This window comes from Physcomitrium patens, chromosome 1 (assembly GCF_059467195.1).
Source record: "Physcomitrium patens ecotype Gransden chromosome 1, ASM5946719v1, whole genome shotgun sequence".
In the NCBI taxonomy this organism is placed as follows: Eukaryota; Viridiplantae; Streptophyta; class Bryopsida; order Funariales; family Funariaceae; genus Physcomitrium; species Physcomitrium patens.
In genome coordinates this window covers 19,767,580-19,789,561 of record NC_143410.1, presented here as the reverse complement: position 1 = coordinate 19,789,561, position 21,982 = coordinate 19,767,580, and the positions used below count along the sequence as shown (strand labels likewise).

Genomic DNA, 21,982 nt, shown 5'->3' with positions numbered 1-21,982 from the left:
CTAAATAAATCCTATACTATTTATATAATACTAATATCCATACGAGGCTGTATTTTCCTATCTTAGTGATTTTTTATAGTAATAAAATCAATTTAAATCCACTAAAAATCTTATTTTATATATAATTAATTAAAAAGACATGAAGCTCTTTTTCATGCTTCTTCTAACTACTAACTAATCATTGATAGGATTTTATAAGTAATACATGTAAAAAGGAGCCAATGAAGATATTGGTTTCAATAACTAATTCTTAATAATTAACAATAAGAAAAATACTAAACTAACTAAGATAATTACCTCTAAGACTTACTAAGTCTCTATTTTTATAAATTTTCTTCTAATAACACTTTTTTAATTTATAAATACTTTTAAATTATAATAAATACTCAAATAGTCAAACAAAAACTCTCTATTCTTAACATTTGTATAATTGAATGACTTAAAACTATGTTTTTAACTAATCCACTAATTAAGATCAATTTGTGGAATTCACAACTATAAATTGATGTCAATATTTCTGGTACTTATTGCCCTCTATTTGTAGCCAATCTAGGATTACAAGATAGTTGCACACCTTTGAGAAGAACCTCTCTTTGAGATGTGATCAAGGGTCTTGGCCCTTAAAGGTGTTGTTCACATTAATGCAAGCCCTATATTATCTATAACATACTTTGCACCCTCCTAAGGAGTTTCATTAAGCACTATGAAAATTCTAGAGTTGACAATGGCATCAAGTGTAGGAGCAACTAGATTTTGTGAATTGTGATTACATGGAGACACGACATCTTCATCCCTATGCAACTTATTCCTTTGCAACTTGAGTGTTTCATATGTGATTATTGTGAAGTCTTACAGTTTTCTCAGGTTGCCAACTCATGTACTTGGACTCCTTATGTTTTGTTGCTTTGTTTATTGAAGATGCATAATTACCAGCAATTGAATGTGATTTTTAAAATTTAGTTGCAGGTTGTAATGTGTACAGAAGATTCAATATGTAATGAGTTGAGGGAGAAAAAGAAGACTTAAGTCTTCTTTGCGGTGCAAAGAATTGCTACATCCATTTGAAGGAAGGTTCTGTGAATCAACAGATTGGCACACTAGTTGTTTTAGGACAAAAGAATACATGTAGAGTGCCAAAATTACAATTATTAGCTAAAGATATGCTTAGAAGATATTAAAGAAAGAAGAATAGTATTAGCGGAGAAGAAATGGAGTCTTAGTAAGTCTTAGAGGTAATTATTTTACTTGAATTAGTATTTTTATTTATTATTGAGGAGTAAGGATTAGTTACTAAAATCAATATTTATATTGATCTTATATCTATATGTATTACTTGTACAAAAAATATAAATTTTAGTTAGTAGTTAAAAGAAGCATGAGAAAGAATCTCATGTCTTTTTAGTTATTTATATAGAAAGTAGAATTTATAATAGATTTAAATTTATTCTATTACTATAAAAAATCAATAATATATGAAATTATATCCTTAAATTTCTATTAAAATTATGGAAACATTATAAATTTTTTTAAAATTTATTTAGAATTTATTTAGAATTTATTTAGAATTTTCTAAGAATTTTTAGGGTAATTTTCAAGACTTTAGTAAAATTAAGTTTTATCACTCGGGGAGCCATTATGAAGAAATGGAACAAGGTTTGAAGGCCACTCAATGTTTCTAGGCTAATTGGGTGTTTTTAAATACCATGGTGAAGTCAAAAATGCAAAAATATTAATTCTACTAGTAAAAAATATGAGGACCAGTATAATCCTTGTAAGAAGGGAGGTGCACAAGTCCCATATGGGTTGTAGCACCTTGGATGTAGGTAGGAAGATAAGACTAAGGCCTCAAGGCTTCTTTAAAAAACTGGTTTACACTACAATGAGCCTTGGTGAAGCTCGAACCCTTGATCTATAAGCAAGTTACCCTTGAGGTAAAATATTTTCACTTCACTTTTAATTATTTACTTCCTTTTTTTTAAAACTTTATAACTTACTCATAGTAATTCGGATTTATATGTTCCTTACGTCATTGGAAAGATAATAAATTTAACTATCTAAAAACTTACTTTTTTCTTTTTACTTTTACTTTTTACCAGATAAAAATACAATGAACAAATTGTGACTTAGTTTTTGATTGTGTACTTGCTTCATGTCATTCATTTCAATTGTTTTGTGGTTGTTCATCTTTTGTTCTTGTTAATTGCTTACTTCCCTTCATACCACCAATTACAAGCAATTCTTCATTGAGGCCATCTTGTAATTGGGATTGAGGAGTGAAATTTACATTAACAAGTTCTCTAATAAAGCCAATGCCAAAGAAGATCCATTTGTGTAGGTTGTAGGTTAGTTTGGAAGTGTTGGAAGGAGAGCTTTGTAGCCTACTCATGAAGCTGCTTTGCTAAATTCTTGCTCCAAAATAATATTAGCTAAGAAAAAATTAGTTGCTGCTGAGAAAGAACAGCAATGACAATTTGATCTAAACATAGATTATGAGCAGATGTGGACACAGATATTGAATTGTACCCATTGACAGATGTGTTTAGGTCCATAGCTTGATGATGTTCAAATTTATCACATGTCTTGTTGAAGACGTTAGAATTGTTGAAGACGTTAGAATTTGAGTGTGCCTTTGTTGGTAGTATAGATTCAGAGGCAAGTACCTCTTATCTGATCAGTTCAATGCATAATCAAAATTAATCTCTTAAGATCAATATTAGCGAGTTATCCATGAAAGAATAATGTAAGTTTAAAGTTGGGCAATTTTTGATACAGTGAGTAGTCTATAGGCAAAATTAATAGTTGATAGGTAGGTATAGATAAGTAATGTACACAAATTTCTTCACATTTGTCATGAGGTTGGACACTCTGAGTTCAAGCTCCCAACCAGTGCCTGAGTTCATGGCCATGCAAACTGAGGCTCCAGAGAGTGTCCATTGTCAAGGCCAGTGTCTAAGGTGTGACCAAGGCTGCCTACTGCTTCTTTGGCAACTAAGAGAAATTCTTCAGAAAGTCCCTTAAGTATTATCTATGTAGGAATTTTGAAAGAGCTGGAGTTGACAACAAAATCCTTGGTTTAAAATAACATTTATGAACATAATTATTGTTTTATTAAAGTTACAATGCAAGTATATTTTGAAGTAAATTGTATTTTAAAGGATTCAACTATTAAAATTCATGAATTTCAATTATTATTTATGCATAGATAGAGACATAAATAAAATCAGATTGATTAAGATTGTAGTGTAAAATATTTATTATAATAATATTATAACACATATTGAGGCATTTCAAATGGATTACTCATTATAAAACCATCACATGGATAGAATCAAAACATCTGCACATTAGATTTAAGCAGAGAAACAGTTAAAAAACACCATGTATAATCATGCTCAAATTTTCATAGGTCTAATCTACATTTCCCATGAAGTTAGAATTTTAATTTTGAAGGTTTAATTAAAAAAAAAAAAAAAAATCTTATCACGATGGATACATTAAACAACACACATCAAAGCAAAAAAAAGTATAAGCAAAACATGAATTTACTGACATCAATAAATCCCAACTAATTTAACCTTAGGAAATTTTACCAAGCCCGGGAAGTATCTTTTTCAAGACTCAGAATTTTAGTCCACGTTTATTTGAAACAAGATTGACATGTGGAGTTGTCACACTTACTGTGTAACTACAAATTCTTCTCTAAACAATCCATGAGGTTGAACAGTTAAGAGAGTTACACCTGGGTGATACTCGGGCTGCGACATCGCCAACCAGATACCAGGCATCACGACGCCCGAGCCCGGTAACATCTTCGCCTCGGAATATTAACGGGTATCAATAAGGATATATGTAGTGGTATCAGTTGAGGGTATCAGTAGCCGGTAGAGACGGGAGAGACGGAACGCGTTCACACTGGCAATCGAAGAATGGGTTTGGTTGTGTACATATGGCCGAGCCTGAAGCGGAGTTCAAAGGCCTTCGTCCTTAAATCGTCCGTTGTTTCTCGTGGTCTGCCCTAGCTTAGCTGTGCTTTGCTTACCTTCTCCCCTGTTTGCTTTCTCTTTCAATCGGCTTTGCACTCTTCGTCTGTCACTCTGTGGTGTTTAATGAGGCCAGATCTCCAGCACCAGCGGTGCTTTTGATTGACATCAGCGAGCGAGCGAGAGCGAGAGAGAGAGAGAGAGCGAGCGAGAAGCAAGGGATTGAGAGAGCTTGAGAGGGCAAGATCGATCAATTGATCGAGCGTCATGGACACCGAGCTTACTAGAGAGGAGGTGAAACAACTGTGGAGATTGTGATTTTCATGTTTGGGTAGTAGTAGATTTTTGCGGTGACGTGATTTTGTGGTGTGTAGCAGTGATTCGTAGTGTGATAGAGGGCAGCTTATTCGGGGTATGGCAAGCGGTGGTGATGGGAAGTGGTGAAAGGAATGTTGGTCGGGATGGGGTCAGAGGTGAGGATTAGGGCAACGACAGAGGAGGAGACGATCCAGTGAGGGATTTTAGGTTTAATGGTAGGGAGATTGGTTTTTTGAGTGATGGATGGTGGGTTTGGTTGTGCGCAATAGTAGGACTGATGGAGAGATGATTTGATTGTTGTAGGTGTTGAAAAGGGATATCCCATGGGAGACGTACATGACAGCCAAGCTGATCAACAGCACTGGATTGCAACTACTCAGGCGGTATGACCACCGTCCGGACAACGTGCAAGCTGCATTGCTGGATGAGGTAAATATTTTCACGTTTTGCTGAATTTCTTGCCCTGCCATTGCTCTCTGGTCGAGAGCTGCAGGACACTTCTACCTAGCGATTAGCATCTGGATAGAAACGTGCTGGCTTGTTATCTCAACTGGGGTGGATCCATGTTGCCAATTCGGTGTGCAGCTGAACCGAATTCAACTGCTGCTCGCTGAGTTTCTGTGAAGGAAGATAGTATACACCTGAGTAGATTGTACTGGTTCCGTTCGTCAAGCAAGAAAACAACCAATCTTGAGTAGATTGCGGTTAAACCTAAAACAAAATTTGCCGGGTTTTACTGTAGAGACCAATTATGACCTTCATGTCAGGATCTAAATTGGATTTCAGTTTTGGAAACTTGCATTGTTATAATCTTAGTTTTGATCCCTTTCTTAAGAATATCGTATATTTTTCCAGTCACAAGTGATATGGAGATACGTCTATCATTAGCGGTTCGTAGAGTACTGAATCTTCTTCACTTAAATTTACATCTATGTTTAATTAGTATTAGTTTTCTAGAATTTCGTGTTTTCAAGAATAGACCATTTGAGTCGATTTATGGTTTTTTTTATTGCTGCTGTTCGTAATGCGAAATCCAAATATTGGTTTCCTTACGGTACGGATTGTTGATATTGTTTTTCTAAGAATCTTTGTACCTGAATTGGGAATGCAGAATGGAGTAGCTTACGTCAAAGTGTTCGTGGGCATTCTACGAGACATCTCCAAGCAGGAAACTGTTGAATATATGCTCGCAATGGTGGACGAGATGCTCACAGGTACTTTGCTAAAAAATACGCGATCTTAAGTTCGTATGTGCACGACAGTTTGTTGACAGGAATCACAAAATGATCGTGAATTGGTGGTTTTCTGGACTGGGGTTAGACTGCCATTGCTGGAATTTTACTGAATTTTGATATCTTCCTATTCTCGGCCTCGATTTGCAAGTCGAATGTGTTTAAAGTAATAGATATCTAGTATTTATGAGCGGCGACTTCAAAGACATGATGTAGAGTGTTCATCGACGTGTCGTTTGATAATGTGGGGATACTATATCATGGGAGGGCTATATGATCATAACTTAGTTGAATAAATTTCTGTCCTCATTTTGGCAGCGAACCCAACGCGTGCTCGTTTATTTCATGACAAGTCTTTCCAAGACAATGAGGATGTTTACCGACCGTTTGTAAGGTTAGTTCCTGCTCATTTACAGGCTCATTCATTTTTGAAGTACTGAGAGAGTGTTAGAGATAGAGAAAGAAAAAGAGAAAGAGAGTTCCTCCTCCCACTTATCATATTACCGCGGGTCTGCTTCAGGTTGCTGTCAAAGAAGAATTGGTTTATTCAAGAGAAGAGCTGCAAGATTCTCACATTGATTATCAGGTAAGTAATCTATAATTCTGACATTAGTTACCGGAAGGGGCATTTATAGATGTGCCTTTTCTTTGGTCAGAGAACGCTTTAAAAGTTATTTTTACGTTGAATGGTAATGTCTCACCAATATTTCACATGAATAAGCACAATTCCTTTTTATATCCGCGAGGTGCTTGACTGATCAAGTTTGTGGCTAGGGTGTTGCAGTGCCCGGCAGTATGAAGAGACAGATCTTGAAGATATTACAGCTTCACAGAAAAAGGCAGACACATTTAACGAGGTTCTCCGGAGTGTTCTGGATTGGCTCATCACACAGGTAGAGGTCCTACCTGTTTGGTTTAGGAAGCTTCATTTAGGGCTGTTTGATTTGACTAGCAGATTCATCATGGCGTGGTTCGTTTCTTGCAATAACATTCAATATAGCTTGAAGTTTAATTCATAAATAATTTAACCGGTGGCATCTGTGTGCAGCTAAGAAACCCGTCACATCCATCTCGGGGGATTCCCACTGCTGTGAGCTCTTTGGCAACCCTCTTACGTGTTTCAAAAGTGCGAGCTATGTTTGTGAAGGCTGATGGCGTCAAGCTTCTAGCTCCCTTAGTTACCCCTGCTACCAACCAGCAATACATTCAGGTCATTATCCTCCCCCTCCTATTGCTGTTATTAATGATGCACTTTTACTGCCGATAGTGTTGTGGTGTCTAAGCTTTTTCTTATAGGGTGTTTAGGTAGATTAGATTTAAGTTTCTCTTAGTTGTCTGTGAACTTCTATGATCCTCTTGTTTTCCTTTTTGAAACTGACGTACAGATTTTATTCTAACAACTTCTCAAGCCCCTAATTGTTGCAGCTGCTGTATGAGGCGTTGCTGTGCATATGGCTTCTATCTTTTTATGATGGTGTTGTGGAATCGTTTTCCACAGCGAGAGTCATATCCCGCCTAGTGGAAGTTGTGAAGATATCCACTAAAGAAAAGGTGTTTTTGATGCAACCTACAGAGCTTTAGTTTGTAATGTCTTGCTTTTGAGTTTGTTTTCTCAAGCAACAAAGTCTTTTTAATACGCTTGCACAGTGGGATTGGGAATAAACTTCATGACAGCTGTATTGTGCTGTGCATTGCGATTTCTCTCTTTTCGTTCGGCAGATTACATGATAGTTAATCAATGGCAAAACTGCAGTTTGCAAATCTCATCTTTGTACCTCTTTATCTCTCAGTTACTCTGAGTTGCTTCAATTAGGAGAAAGTATTCCTCTGCAGCATCTTTAGTTATTTGAATGCTGACTGATCAAGCTACTGTGTACAACAGGTTGTGAGAATTGCTATGATGGCATTAAACAACCTTTCAAGCAAGGGGAACTTTGCTGCAGAGATGGTAGATTTGGGCATGTCCAAGGTTGTACAGAGCTTGAAATTGCAAGCATGGAATGACGAGGTCAGTTTCTACTAATTTCTGTTCTTAGCTGCGAATGGTGATTGTATATTTAAACTACCAAACTAAACTTGCCACATTTAATTGTGGAGCTGAGCGGTGGCTTGTAATCCCTTTCAAATGCCTCCGCATTGAACCTTATTGACATCAAAGAAGGAACCTAACATCAAACACACACTTTGGGTGCTTTTTGCAGGACTTGTTGCAAGCGTTGGATGTAGTAGACGCAGCTTTGAAGGATATTATACGCAAGTTGAGCTCATTTGACAGGTACAAAGGTGAAGTATTCTCCGGGAATCTGGATTGGTCTCCAATGCACAAAGATCCTGTGTTCTGGCGTGAGAACATCTCCAAGTTTGAAGAAAGCGACTTTCAGGTTCTTCTTGACGTCTTCAATGTTGTTCTCTTTCTTCCATATTCTTCTCCTTCCTTGTCTCTCTGGCTCACTCCGTCTCTTGCTAACAAAATTGCAATTGACACATATACACAAATATATATACGCGTGCACGTCCATTCAACTCTTAGTTTTTTAATGAATCGAACAAAATTTCTCGCACGTTCCTAAAGATTGTCGTTGGCTGTGCGTGAAGGTACTACGTATTTTGATTACGTTATTGGACAACTCCCGAGATCCTAAAACCCTTGCAGTGGCTTGCCACGATATAGCCCAGTTTATTCAAAATCATCCAGCTGGTCGAGGGATCATCCTTGATTTGAAGGCCAAGGAGCGGGTGATGAAGCATATGTCGCATCCCAATCCTGAGGTTGCAACGCAAGCCCTTCTATGCGTGCAGAAAGTGTTACTTAGTGCCAAGTATGCAAGCTACATGCAATAAGTCACTGGTGAGATTTTTTTTTATAATTTTCTTCCTTTTGCTTTCTTCATCCAGCTCATGATGCCCAATAACTTACTGGGAAAATGCTCAATTGTCTTTCATGAAGCTTTGATGATGTACTTGATTGAGGGGCCAGTTAAGCCCCTGCAATTCTGCAAATAATGTACCACATTTACACAATCATTTACAATTTCCCCTACATCATGAGTTGGAATGCGTGATTTTGTTTTATGAGTTTTCTTTGTTCACTTCTGTTTCTTATGTTCTGAATACAGTTCTAAATACTTCAATCTTCGGCTGAGTACGTTGATAGCGTGGTTCAGTTTCCAAGCATTAACACAAGCAGACCTACTGTGTATTTCTTAACGACTGCTCCCACGGGCATCCCTTGATTACCCCTTCATCCGAGCTGGTCGTCCGCTATTTCAAGTGCAGAAAGATATGCATGCTTATCAAACTCGCTAAGACGCTTGTATGAGGTTGTGTCGAGTTCCATTCCTTGTTATATATTGAACAACAGCAGTTAGAATAGTGGCTTGCTCTTGAATTGAAACTTTTCCTTTTCAGGAACCGAAGTCGATAATCCTGTGCTGTCTTTATTAACGATGGACATATATTATGTCATATGTGTCTCAATTCACTTGACATTGACAGTATTCTTAATGGTAGGAGTCGTGCTATCGACAAATGAGTAAGGTGGACTGCCCTGTCCTTATCGTGCGCAAAGTGTATATTTTGAGTAAACACTAATAGATCTAAATCAAACAAAGCACATTCATGGAGATGGAAATGTAAGTGGGTGTTGAATTTTGAAGTGCATATAATATTGAGGTCTTTAGGTTTATGGGAGAAGGTGAGAGTTTGCAAAATATAAATCTTGTGACCATTTGAAATTGAAAAGGATCCTTTAGGTGGCTTTATACTAAAGAAAAAACAGTCCAGAGTTAATGTGAAAAAAATAAGGTGGAATGTATTTTATTTCCAACCTGTGTATAAGGTTGTTAGGAAGGTCTATGAAAATTAAAAGGAACTATTTAATCAATGTTTGTTTAAATAGTCATGTTCAAGACTTAAGTTGCCATAATTATGATTGTAACTAAAACATGACCTAGTTTATGTCATAGCCTCTTTTTGCTTGATGCTATCTCCAAGGCTTCTAAAAGACAATTACACTAAGGGAACTTCAGAAGGCTTTAGAACTCTGACCTTACAAAGCTACCTTCTAAGACTGAAGACAGTGGAAGTTGGCTCAAAAAACATTATTAAAAGGTTAAAAACTTTGTTATTAGATGATTTTAAAACAGTATGGTACTCAAAATACAAGAGTTATAACAACATCCATTACAAAATTCAAACTCATATAAACTATGTTTTTACTTATTAAGTAGAATTATAGTATTAATCATAATTACAACTTGTTCTTTTTGATCAAGTTATCAAAAAAAAAATTAGATAAAAAAACACTTGTCAATATTTGTAATTTTCTTTGTTTAATTCAAGCCATAATATATATAAAAATTTCAAAAAGATGTATTAAAAATAAATAAATTATATAATTACATAATTCTCTTTCACTAATATAATCCCCCCACTCTCCTTACATCCTTAATATGATGAATGTTAAGCAAGAATAATTATTCTTCTACTTCATCTAGTGATATGGAAATCAATTTTATAATATATTGACATCTTAGTTTGGCCTAATGATATGTTTTTAACTAAAAAGATTCTTGATATGTATTCTAAGTTTTACATTATTTTTCTCTACAAGTTCAATAGATCATTTGTAAATATAATTGCATTTATTATGTCTTGGTCATATTTTTATGATTATAATGTGATGTTAAACATGCAAACTTCACAACTTGTTCTTACATCTAAAAAGTTGTAGTACCATCATATTTGCAAATTATGGACTATAGTACTAGATTAATTTGCATCAAATTAAATTTGTTTGTCAATATATTTTGTTAAAGCTTCATTAGAATGTTTTTCTTTCCTCTCATATCTCTTCCTCTTATATGTATTCATTATTCATAGCTTCATTCAAATTTTGGGGCTTGACTATTTTGAAACCTTCTTTTCTCTTGTCTACGTCTAATCCATTCGGCTAATTTTGGCCCTTACAGTTCAAATAAACCTCTATGTCTATCAATTGGATGTTAAAACAACTTTCTTTAATAGTTTATTTTGCAAAAAGAATTAAATACAAATCCTAGATGGTGTCACTTCTCTGCACCATGGCTTCATATGTTACCTCAAGAAAACCTTCTATGAGCACAACTAGTCTCCTTGAAAGTGGTTCAAAGTTATCAACTCCATTCTAGTCACTTTTGGCTTTGTTAATTCCATTGTCAATCACAACATATACTACCTCCACCATAGCCATGACTTTGCTATACTCACATTATATGTCAATAAAACTATGATTGCTAACAATTGCCTCCTCCTTCTCCAATCAATTAAGAATCAACTTCACTCCAAATTTTTACTCTTCAGCTTTGACAAAGTCCACTACATCCTTAGCCTACAAGTCATCTGCAACATTCACTATGGTTGGCTCTAAATCACCTAGAACTTCTACTTCAAATAAAATTTGGTCAAATTTGGATTCTTTCATATTCAATCCATCTTTATTTCTATTGCCCTTAGAACACTCTTCTTTATAGCTTACTACCCCAAGCAAATCATTGATAACCCTGACTCACAAATTTCCTTTTCATTTGTCCACAATGTGTGTTACTTCAATTGAGCCAACATTTCCACCTAATCCAATTTGGCCTTCAAGGTTAGTATTTTATTTCAATATATACATAATCTCAGCCAAAAACATATCTAAGCTTATAAGCATATCTTTTATTATATCCATGTTTTGCTCAAATATAAACTAGAATACTACTATATAATATACCTTTGTACTTATTTGGCTTCAGCAATACCAACTAGACTAGCAAAATAGACCAACATTGCTCTACTTTAGGCTACATATTCTTTTTGACTCAAGGCAATATTAGTTGATATTCTACTCGCTAAAGATCTACTATCTTTTCTAGTATCAAAGTCAAACATATGGTTATGGCTTTGATGGCTTCAAAAATAATTTGGCTTTGATACTTGCTATACAATCTGCTTTAATTGAAATTGTAAATAGTGTCACTTTTATTTGGTGTGACAATTAGTGTGTCTTAGTTTTAATTGATACTACAAAATTTCACTTTTGTACAAAATATATATAATTATTTTTTACTACTTCATTTGTAAACTAGTAGCTCACAAAAACATTCAATTCAATAAGTATCCAACAATCTAAATGAGAGCTGATCTATTTATATAAGCTCTATTAGGATCAAAGCTTGTTTAACATCTTCCAATGATTGGTATATGCAAAGGAGAATCAATCCTATATCACACTTTGTTTAAATGAGAGTATTAAAAAATAACAATTATTATAAACTAATTATGATATTCTATTGTATTTATTATAAAATCATATCATATTGATGAGTCACAATCTTTTTAGCTATATCTTCTTTGACAATATATAAATAAAATTTAAATATAATGTTAAATAAGAAGAAAATATATTACTAAATAAGAACTATTAAACCCTGAAACATAATTTATTGTCACAGACATACACATGTAAACCAATAATTATCTACATGATTAGATAAAAGTAGATAAAAATAAGTTAATTCCATAATATCTTCTATAGAAGCTTCATAGACATTGCTTTGACTTTATAGGTGTCTATAATTGACTTTTTAGGTTAGAAACGTGGTCAACAAGTTAGCCATGTGCCACACATGTTAATAGCTTGAAGAACAAGCTTACTATATGGTACACATATAGAAAACTTGCATTGTAAGTTAAGGCATGTATCTTGCAAAGTCAACACATATTAGAGGTTCTATAGGACATCACCATGTAGCTCCTAGTCACATAGTATATATAGAGGCAAGAATGAAGCCCTCTGCACTCTTGTCAATTCTTCTCTTGATTCTAGTCTAGATTCAAGAGTCTCTAGTTTCCTTGACTTTTGGCAATAGCCATTTCAGTTTTCTTTTAATATACATACTTCTTTATTTCCATTTTGTTATACTTGTTAATTTTCTTTCATCAAGTTCTTGTCCCTAATACTTATAAGTTTTAATAATTGTATGGTTGCTTTATTATCTATTTACATGATGAAAGAAGAATGTGTTCAACCTTATCTAAATGGCATTAAAATAACCATTGTCACTTCAAGACATATGTTCAATCTTTGAGTGAAAATTAAATATCCACCATCAATAGAATTGTCAAGTTTAGTCGCAATTAATGACTAGTTATTAGAATATATTAAAACAAAAAACATATTTTTAAAAAAGTAATAGATGCTTCATTATTAAAATGATGCACTTTTTGTAATCAACATCTTAAATTCTTAAATATCAATATATGATTATATGCCTTTCTTTTTTTGTATTCCTGATTAAGCCATAGATTTAGTCATAATATTGGCTTTTATTATGTCTACAGCTTCTATGGTATGAACAACAATCAATTGTTGACTCACCTCCTAACCTTCACCATCTTGTACAACTATTGGCTTCTTCATGAGGGCCTTGTTGGCCTTTGGAAATGATGAGGTCTTTATTACCTACAATGTTGTATACTTGGATTTTTTTGTATATACCAAGAACCTCTTGTTTTTGTCAATTTGAAGAATCAAAAAATTTATCTACAATCATAGCAATATCTTTTTTAGATGTATTTTAAAATATTTAACATGGTTCTTATATTTTAAAAAAGAATTAAATATTTTAGTTTTTTATATATTTTTTGGTTTATTAAAAAAATTTTATAATGTTTGGTTGTTTTAAAATATTTAAGGAATTTGCAATTGATATCAAGTTTAATGCTCATAAAATTGGTACCTTTGCTTAAGCAATGCATAGATATAATTTTCTTCTATTGTATTTATAAATAATTAAATAATATTTTTTATAAAATCTTATTTTAAATCTTTACATTAAAAAAAATAGAATATAAGATTTAAAATTTTAAATGGATAGTAATTAAATATTACTCCTTGAAACAAATATAATCATTTTGACCTTTATTTTAAGTTTGATAAGATTGTGCTAGTTTTTCTTTTCTTTTCTTTTCTTTTTTCTTTTTTCCATCTTTATTAGCGTATACTAATGTATGCTAAAATATGAATTAATAATTTAGAAAAGAATTTATCTATATAAAATAAAATTAATAATATAGTTTTTATTTAAATGCATGAAGGTTGTTATCTATATTGCAAAAAATATCATCAATTCGCATCAAATTTGACTTGTGAATATTTAATAATTAAAGTAGGTGTATCTTTATATATACAGTTGTACAAGAGGTATTATTATTATTATAAAGATCTTAATATTTGTAGAAAAGCACATGGCTTCTTATTTTCCCTAGTATTGAGATATAGCCTCCAAAATTTGTGAACGTAACTATGTCAATTGACATGTTAACATGCATACTGGACCCAGACAAGAGGCTAATTGATACCTACATGGTAATCAAATTATCAAAAGCAATTATCTGTGTTTCATAAGTTGTGTTGATTGTAACTTCAGTAGAAGTATTTTTATTATTAATAATTATTAATATTATAAAATAAATGTATAAAAAAATATTTAATTCTACTAGCAAAAAAATTGTAAGAAATAAATATAAATAAATAAATTAATATATATTACATTTTTTCAAATTTCTAATATAGTTATTCTATATTAATAAGAAAGTATATCAACAAATTTATCTAATAATCATTCTTTAAAATTTTAATTCTTGATAAAAAAATAAAAAAATAGTAAGAAATATAGTGGTTGTTATTAAAAGACTATCTTAAATTAAAAATTTGAATTTATACGAATAAAAAAATTAATTTTTATTTTTTTATAGCAAGATAAGTTATTTAATAGCATCTTATTACAAACCATTTTTTTTTTGTTAACATCCAAAATATTTTTTTCTAATTTCAAATGACTTGGATTTGTAGAATAGGATAGCTTAAATAAGGTAGACATACAAAGACTTCCAAGACTTCTTGATGGATCAAATGACAATGCCTATTTGTTAACCATATATATACAATTCTTATTGGATCAAATGATAAGACCTATTTATTGATCACATATGAAGGCTTTTCACTAATCAGTTGATAGTAGATTCTCATTAGACTAAAGAAAATACAATAAAAAGAAATTTAACAAATACAAGAAGGGTGTTGAGGTACTAATAAGTAATAGATTGAGAAATTTGATTTAGCATTTAGAATTTTTTAAGTATATAGTATGTTTTAAAAAGTAAAAAGAAGCACTTAGTGGACAATATGCATCTTCTATATGAATCTATATAATTAAAGGTTATAATATTGTATTTTAAAGTGATTATTTATGTAAAATATTGAGATTTTTTTTGAACTTTGTTAAAGTTTTGAAGAAAAAAAGATAGGCAAGTCTAATATGCTTGCTATCTAAGCATGGACAATCTACAATAAAACTTGAAAGTGTCAAGTTTGACCACGTTCTAAAGCATAATGAAAACTCCTGACCCTCCAGCAAAATCTTCCACATCTTAGAAGCAGAACTGACAGTTGGACTCCATGGTCTTCAAAACTAGAAAATTATCTTTTATGTCACAATACAAAATTCCTCCAACGCCACCCTTGAGAACTGGGTCCCCATGGTGGGTAAAAGGACACGGTGTGAAAAGGGATCCTGCCAGAAGGAAACAGCAACGAAATTACCATCCGACACCACCAAGTCAAATCGTTGACCCTACGATGGCGGCGTGGATTACGAGGTGGCTCCGATGACTAACAATGAAATCACTCACAAATATGATGCGTGACGGCTCTGTCGAACATGAACCCTGTAGTCGAAGGAGCAGCATGTTTTCTAGCGCCGTGAACGAGATGCTCAACCTAATTGTTGATTTCCGCGTTAGTTTTGAAGGGTATTTTGTTGTTGTTGGTGACATTGTTTTTTTCGGTAATCTTACAGAGTTGTAGATTCCGATGAAGCCTCGAACCTGGGCAGGTATCCCGATCCTGTTCGTTAATTCAACTCAAGAGGAAAGAGTCCAGAGGATGTAGACTCAGCCGAATGTGCGCAGTGCACGAATGGGCAGGGGACTATCTGCCTTCCATGTTAACTGAAGAAACGCACCCTATTTCATCTCTGCTGGCGCTGGTGGTGGTGACGGCTGTGGGCGAGTTGAAATGGCGTCCAGTATGGGTATACGAAGAGTTGGCGTTGGATAAATCGGAGTCATACCAGCGTGGTCTCGGGGTAGATTGATAGCTCTCGAGGAGATGTTTGAGGAGATATTCGGGAAACTCTCGCGCGCCGATCAGCACCTGGACCACTTGCGTGATGGAAGGCCGGGACGTTGGAGCGTCGTTTGTACACAGAAGGGCCACCTTTAACACCCTGATGGCTTCTTCTTTGTTGAAGTCGTTTTGAAGCTTTTGATCCGCATAGCGAAGCATCAGCTCTTCTGCGCCTGTTTCGTGAGCTTTTCTGGACAAGTCCCGCATCTGCATCCAAACAGAGTATTCAATCGAGCGCAAGGATGGTTTACACTTGATTCTGAGCATTGAAGATAAAGGAGCACTTGTTCGCGCGAGCGCGGAAGCGTGTGTACATGTGGGCGAGAGAGAGAGAGAGAGAGAGAGTGTGAGAGAAGATGCACCTCGTCAATAAGGCAAATCGAAGATCCAAAATCGGTGATGCTCATGGTAGCCCTACCAGTGACAATCTCCATCAATAGGACGCCAAAGCTATACACGTCCACCTTCTCTGTAAGCTGCCCGCGCGTCATCTCGGGAGCCATGTAGCCTCTTTTATGCAATCCCCAACAACAAACAGCTGCACGTTAGATTCCTCGAAGTGTTGTTAAGTGCACAAAACTATGATTGGAATCCATTCGTGAATCTGTGCGACATTGGTGAACTAGAATGGACACAATTATTCTGAATTTTAGGTTAGAGACACCCACAATGTGCCTGCAATGGCTGTTGTCAAATGTGTTCGTTCATCTGGGCAGAGCTTGGCTAGACCAAAGTCAGAAATCTTGGCTTCGAGGTTAGCGTCCAGAAGGATGTTGCTTGCTTTGATGTCCCTGTGGATAATGCGAGGAGTAATTTCCTCGTGCAGGTATGCCAGACCTCGAGCAGTTCCAACCGCAATGTTGAATCGAGTTGGCCAACTGATATGTACCACTTGCTCCGGGGCCCCTACACTTCCGGAATTGATTTTAGGGTATACTGTAATATTTTTAGACATCGATCTTCATGTGCAGAAAATTGCTAAGTGAAGCTTCGGAAGAAGAGGATTACCCAACATGGTTTCACGAAGACTCTTGTTCTCCAAATATTCGTACACAAGAAGTCGGTGACGTCCCTCGACACAGCAACCCCGCAATTTCACGAGGTTCCTGTGCTGCACTTTGCTGATGATCATCACCTCTGCCAGAAACTGAGGCTTCCCTTGCTTGGAGTCTTCAGAAAGCCTCTTCACTGCCACTTGCGAACCATCCCTAATCTTTCCCTGTCCAGAACCACCACAGCAGGTCAACTCTGGCAATCCGGCTTAACCTTGCACGACCATGAAACTCAAAAGTTTTTGGTCTTTGCCCTCCAATTATTACTTCAAGAACTATCAGCTGTCATGTTCCGTGATAGGCAATTTCGAGGGTGCTTACCAGGAAAACTTCTCCAAATCCACCTTCGCCCAGTTTATTGTCTTTGTGAAAATTTCGAGTGGCCTTTTTCAGCTCTTTATACGTGTACAAATTCGTTGATATAGACGCCTTTGCAAAATCTGAAGGCAAAAACACACCACCAGATTTTCAATGAACTAATTCCTTCTATGCTTAATCGACCATATATGTATTTGTATCTAAATGTATGTATATGTAAGTGTGAAATGAGAGGAGCGCTCAATTCTGCTTGAAGTTACGGAGCGAAGCGTTCAAAGTTTCACCCTCACCTTCTTGGATCTCTTGAACGTATCTCCGGGCAGCTCTGTATTTCAAAGCAAAGACAGCAATGATAATTATCAGTACGATGACGACAACACTCGTTCCCACCGCGGCTAGATACACTGGAACAAGATTACGATTCTTGGTGTTCCGGAAAGTGCAAGTGCCGCAACACAGCAGATTCTTGTAAACCTTTTCCTGATCCTCGTTGAGATACATATTTTGCTGACACAGAGGTTTAAGATTGGGGTCGACAGCTTTGGTGCACCCGCTAAGGTTAACCTGCACATTAAAATCGAGGAACTCCTGTCATCTTAAAAGGTGTGATCAGCACGTCCCATGCAAACCAACAAGATCCACCGGGCGTTGCTCAGGCTTCAGAGATCCGCGTCCATAACATCACCCAGAATATTCGTGAAATTAAAATACCATGTCAAAAATCTTACTTACGTTTTTTAAGTGACACGTCAATTGGGCGGTGGGGACATTTGGATCAACAGCTTTAGACTTGATGATGGAATTGTCTCTCTCATCAACAAACACGTCAATGCCGGCGACGCCATACAACGTTCCGTTCGCGTATACTGCAAATGAACGAATGACAACCCATTGCGATCAGTTAACATAAAGTCTCTGCCTCAATTGTACCCAGTCTCCTTAGCTATGCATCCAGCAATGTTGATAGAGTTCAGGTCTAGGGTGGGGATCTGCGAACCAGGGTGAGCAACAGTGGCGACCTCGCCTAAACCATCGAAATCCATGTATGGGTCGGTCCAGAAACTGCCATTCGTGCTTGAATTTCGGAGTTGCGCTTGGTAATCGTAGTAGGGGCGAATGGCCCAGAGAGGATTCCAGTGAGCATCTAATTGGCTCACATAAGTCACGGTGCTGTTCATAGAACATGAGACTTTGCGGAGTTCTGTAAGTGGATCTGGGGGGTTGTCAGCTTCACCCGGCCCAATGCTGAAAAAGAATACCACGACGTTGTTCGTTTTGAGGGTTGCAACTTCGCGCTGAAGAGCGGGGTCGTAGAAGGTGGAGCTCTTGGAAAAGTAGCCGTCGGTGAATACCAAAAATATCTGCCGATGGGATTATCCAAAGACGACGCATGTGCGTAGGTTTAGAGGTATTTGAGAGAAAATCTCCCTGATTCTGAAGAGATCATTGGGAAAATGGAAAACACATATCACAGACGGTTTGGGGATTGACAAGGTACGAAGAACCGCACCTTCAGCTTACTTAAAGGTTGAAGCATCGACCTTGCTTGCTTAAATCCTCCACTGATGTTTGAGTAACCATTAGCTGTATTCTTCACGCTGGACAGCTCAAACCTCTTGGACAACTCTGCGGCATTGCTATCTTTTCCAATGCGCAGCTGCAGGTTGACGGCATGATCCAGAAACGTCGATTACTATGTCAGAAAATTTTACTGTATCTATCACGCAACTTCGGCGCAATGGGAAAAAAAAAAAAAAAAAAAAAAAAAGAAGAAGAAAAAGCAACGATAAGTCATTCCGAGTAGTAAGAAAAACACTTACCGAACTCGGTTGCAGTGGAGTCGCGGCTGTGGAATCAAAAGTAACCACATTTACCAAATCGTCGATCCGAACGGTATCAAAAAGTTCTGAAACAACATTCACAGCCAACTTAAAGGCGTCGACATTTTGCTGTCCGGTGTCCAGAAGGATAACCAGATCTTTGACCACCGCCGTTGCCAAGATATACCACGGCCGTTTGCGGGGATCGTAGGTTATGCAACCCCCATTAGGATCGGCTACCTGTCAAGGAATTGTTGACCACACATTCATGCATGCTGTGAGACTTTGCAATCCCACGGAAACAAGAACTTGTAATAAAAAAAAGTGGTAGACTCATGGGACAGTTTGAAAAGTACTCGTCCAGGAAAGCTTCTCCAAACACCCTCTGCAGATCCGAAGTAGTTCCAGAAAGTGTGGGTAACCTCGCTGCTCGATTGGAACGCAAGATTTGACTGGGAGCAAATTGCTCTCGTGATTTCCGGCCTCAGCTTGTCATTCGAGTAGTCGATGATGGGTGGCGGAAGCCTACAAGCGAAGCAGTTCAAGAAATGCATATTTTGTGAGTCGCTGCTCGGTTGATACAACACTGCATTGAGCACAACTTGGGGGCACATCATACCGAGCAAGTGAATTAATCCACTTACCGGACGAAGCCCTTCATGTCAAAGCTGAGCTTCAGCTGTAAGCATGGTTTTCCAGTGTCAAGAGATTGGCAATCCGAAACGTTTCGCAACGTATTGGCACACACAAAATTGTCAGTGTGAACGGCCGAGCAGGCATGACGCGCGCAATTGTCGATGCACAGCGTAAGCCCTGCAGAGGAAGAACCAAGAGACAAAACCTTGGTAAGTACTCAACGTTGGAGCCCCCATCGTGGTGATCTAGTTTATGGAAATCAAGAATTGCTGTATTGCCCGTAGAAACACCGATCTGTGAAATCAATGGGGAGGCCTGTCGTGTATTCTTCGTATCATCTGCTGTTCAATCTGCAGTGTCAGATGGACGTGTCTCCAGAAAACGAATGCTATGAAGAATTGGGCACCTCACCGCATTCATCCGTATCTCGCGCATTATGGAGAACATCGGATGCCAAACGCTGAACCTTCTTCTCCTTAACGCTGAATTCTTCCAGTGTCATCGACTTCGAAAGCAATACCCAGGGCGACGCAAGGAGCAGCCACCACACCAACACCAACGTTCTCAAATCAATTCCCATCACTCCAGCAGTGTCTTGCTCCTCGAAAACCCAATCTTTCACCGATCCTCGTTTTTGCTCCGCATTTGTGACACGGAAGTTTCAGGACTCAAGACAGAAAGTCAAATATTCATCTGTCCCTGTTGTCTCTTTCGCCTCTCCACCCTGCATCGAAGCCATCAATCGTCGCGCAGCGCTGATGCGACGCCAAAAGAAAAGTAGCTGACTCTCCAAACAGACATGATCCTCATCTGTCAGGCCTCCACAGTCAGACATCCCACTTCTCCTCATTACTATAAACACCTTCCACTACACTGCACCAGTATTCGTTTCAGACGATCGATTCTCGTGCATGCTTGCGCAAAACCATCGACCAGCAGATGTTTTCACGAGTGACCAGTCACCCGCAGCCTCCGGCCGCGATCAGCTAGAAAGACTTGAGATACTACCTTTCTTGCCGCACTAACAAGCACTAGTTCGTGGAGGATCGACACCAGCCTAACAAGCCTCGTCGCTAACAAAATCCCACCCATGAGCACTGTCCAGATAAGCGAACCTCATGCGGCGATCTCATTTACTCTCAGAACCCCTCTCTCGCGTGCTGTCTCGCTCTTACTCGAAAACAATGACGGCGATGCAACAATGAAAGCCGGGATCGACAGGAAGGAAGAAGCACCCAGAAGCCGAAGGGAGGAGGTGGAGAGCTGCAGGCGGTGAGGCAGTAGAGACGAAGAATCAATGAATCCATCAATCAATCAATCTTCGTCGGTCTAGCACAGTTTGGTATCAAACCCATGCAAATGGTCCCGCACCCACGAAATCTATTTCCAGATTAAGACAAAACATAGGCACCAGCAAGTCAATCTCCGCCATCTCAATCTGAGGTCCACTCGTCCTTCCTGTTTTTCGACGCCCTCGGCCGATGATCTCCCCGCGCCCGGCGTCGCGCGCGGTCAAACCCCTTCGGTGGGCTCGTGCCGCCCGCGGCAACTTAGGGGTCTTATCACCGTGGAGACGGGATCCCGTGGGCTTCGGTGGCGTTTCCAAGTTGCATGCCGCGGTCCACGTCAGCGTGTGGTCGGACTTACGTCATGACTTGTTTGTATGGCATTTTGGTATTTATTTAGGGTGATTGGAAAAGTGGATGAAGTTTCTCACTTTATTTTTGTATTTTTGTTTTGTTTCCTTTCCTTCTTCAAGGCATAGAAGGGTTTTTTTTTTTTTTTTTTTTTTTTTTTTTTGTTGTTGTTGTTGTTTTTTTGTTATTGTTGTTGTTGTTGTTGTTGTGTTTCATTTTATTTTTTTCAAACCTTGTGGTGTTGTCATTTTTTAACAAGTTGAGTCTTTTTTAAGGTGATCTTATTTGATTTATTTTATTTTATTTTATTTTGTACCAATTGGTTTTGTCACATTCTCTAAACGGATTCAACATTAGTAATTCTATCATGTTAGGAGGCAATATTTCTCTCTTGAAGATTATTTTATTTTATTTTATTTCCATAATATCTAAAAGCAAGCTCCAACACTGAGAGGCAATAAAATCTTAAATGTCATTTCAATGACAAATATTATTGTCAAAAGTTAATTGAAAGAATAGATAAGAAAGAGAATAATTGACAAAAGAGACTTGTTTATTATTTCCAAAAATTTAAGATATTATAATTTACCAAATTCTATATTTTAATTTGATTTTCTATATATATATATATATATATATAACTAATTTTGTTGTTTCTAGGATGCAAAAAATGCAATTGCTATTCATTCCAAGATCTTCATTAACAACAACTGATTGTTGTGATGTGTTTTAGGCACCACATTTTGTTTATTTATCATGTAGTGATATTATATGGCATC

The 21,982-nt window shown here is 36.8% G+C and overlaps 2 protein-coding genes across 3 annotated transcripts; one reads left to right on the top strand and one right to left on the bottom strand.

Moving 5' to 3' along the window:
* The first annotated feature begins 3,982 nt into the window (after window positions 1-3,982).
* LOC112291446 (putative V-type proton ATPase subunit H) lies at window positions 3,983-9,153 on the top strand. Of its 2 annotated transcripts, XM_024538852.3 has the most exons (12): window positions 3,986-4,274; window positions 4,602-4,727; window positions 5,410-5,512; window positions 5,849-5,924; window positions 6,051-6,116; window positions 6,315-6,423; window positions 6,579-6,740; window positions 6,956-7,081; window positions 7,413-7,538; window positions 7,732-7,911; window positions 8,126-8,378; window positions 8,647-9,153. In XM_024538852.3, exons 1-11 carry the CDS (start codon window positions 4,248-4,250, stop codon window positions 8,369-8,371), a joined length of 1,347 nt encoding a protein of 448 aa, XP_024394620.1. In that variant the 5' UTR covers window positions 3,986-4,247; the 3' UTR covers window positions 8,372-8,378; window positions 8,647-9,153. The 2 variants fall into 2 exon arrangements, with proteins under 2 accessions (XP_090108697.1, XP_024394620.1); XM_090252571.1 differs by lacking the exon at window positions 8,647-9,153 and having other exon boundaries at window positions 3,983-4,274; window positions 8,126-8,570.
* A 5,864-nt stretch (window positions 9,154-15,017) lies between these two features.
* Window positions 15,018-20,851, bottom strand: LOC112281325 (uncharacterized). Its single transcript, XM_090248327.1, has 13 exons — window positions 19,978-20,851; window positions 19,575-19,743; window positions 19,203-19,455; window positions 18,931-19,170; window positions 18,621-18,767; window positions 18,108-18,471; window positions 17,843-17,976; window positions 17,401-17,674; window positions 17,114-17,232; window positions 16,749-16,959; window positions 16,409-16,646; window positions 16,103-16,250; window positions 15,018-15,947 (listed from the first exon to the last, which is right to left on the bottom strand). Exons 1-13 carry the CDS (start codon window positions 20,144-20,146, stop codon window positions 15,543-15,545), a joined length of 2,871 nt encoding a protein of 956 aa, XP_090104453.1. The 5' UTR covers window positions 20,147-20,851; the 3' UTR covers window positions 15,018-15,542.
* Window positions 20,852-21,982: the final 1,131 nt, after the last annotated feature.

Coding starts and splice junctions, on each gene's coding strand:
- LOC112291446 (XM_024538852.3), top strand. CDS start 4,248: ATGGACACCGAGCTTACTAGAGAGGAG. Junction 4,728..5,409: donor AAGCTGCATTGCTGGATGAG/GTAAATATTTTC, acceptor TTGGGAATGCAG/AATGGAGTAGCTTACGTCAA. Junction 7,539..7,731: donor TGCAAGCATGGAATGACGAG/GTCAGTTTCTAC, acceptor TGCTTTTTGCAG/GACTTGTTGCAAGCGTTGGA.
- LOC112281325 (XM_090248327.1), bottom strand. CDS start 20,146: ATGGGAATTGATTTGAGAACGTTGGTGTTGGTGTGGTGGCTGCTCCTT. Junction 18,768..18,930: donor CTCCACTGCAACCGAGTTCG/GTAAGTGTTTTT, acceptor GTCAACCTGCAG/CTGCGCATTGGAAAAGATAG. Junction 16,647..16,748: donor TCTTCGTGAAACCATGTTGG/GTAATCCTCTTC, acceptor CCGGAAGTGTAG/GGGCCCCGGAGCAAGTGGTA.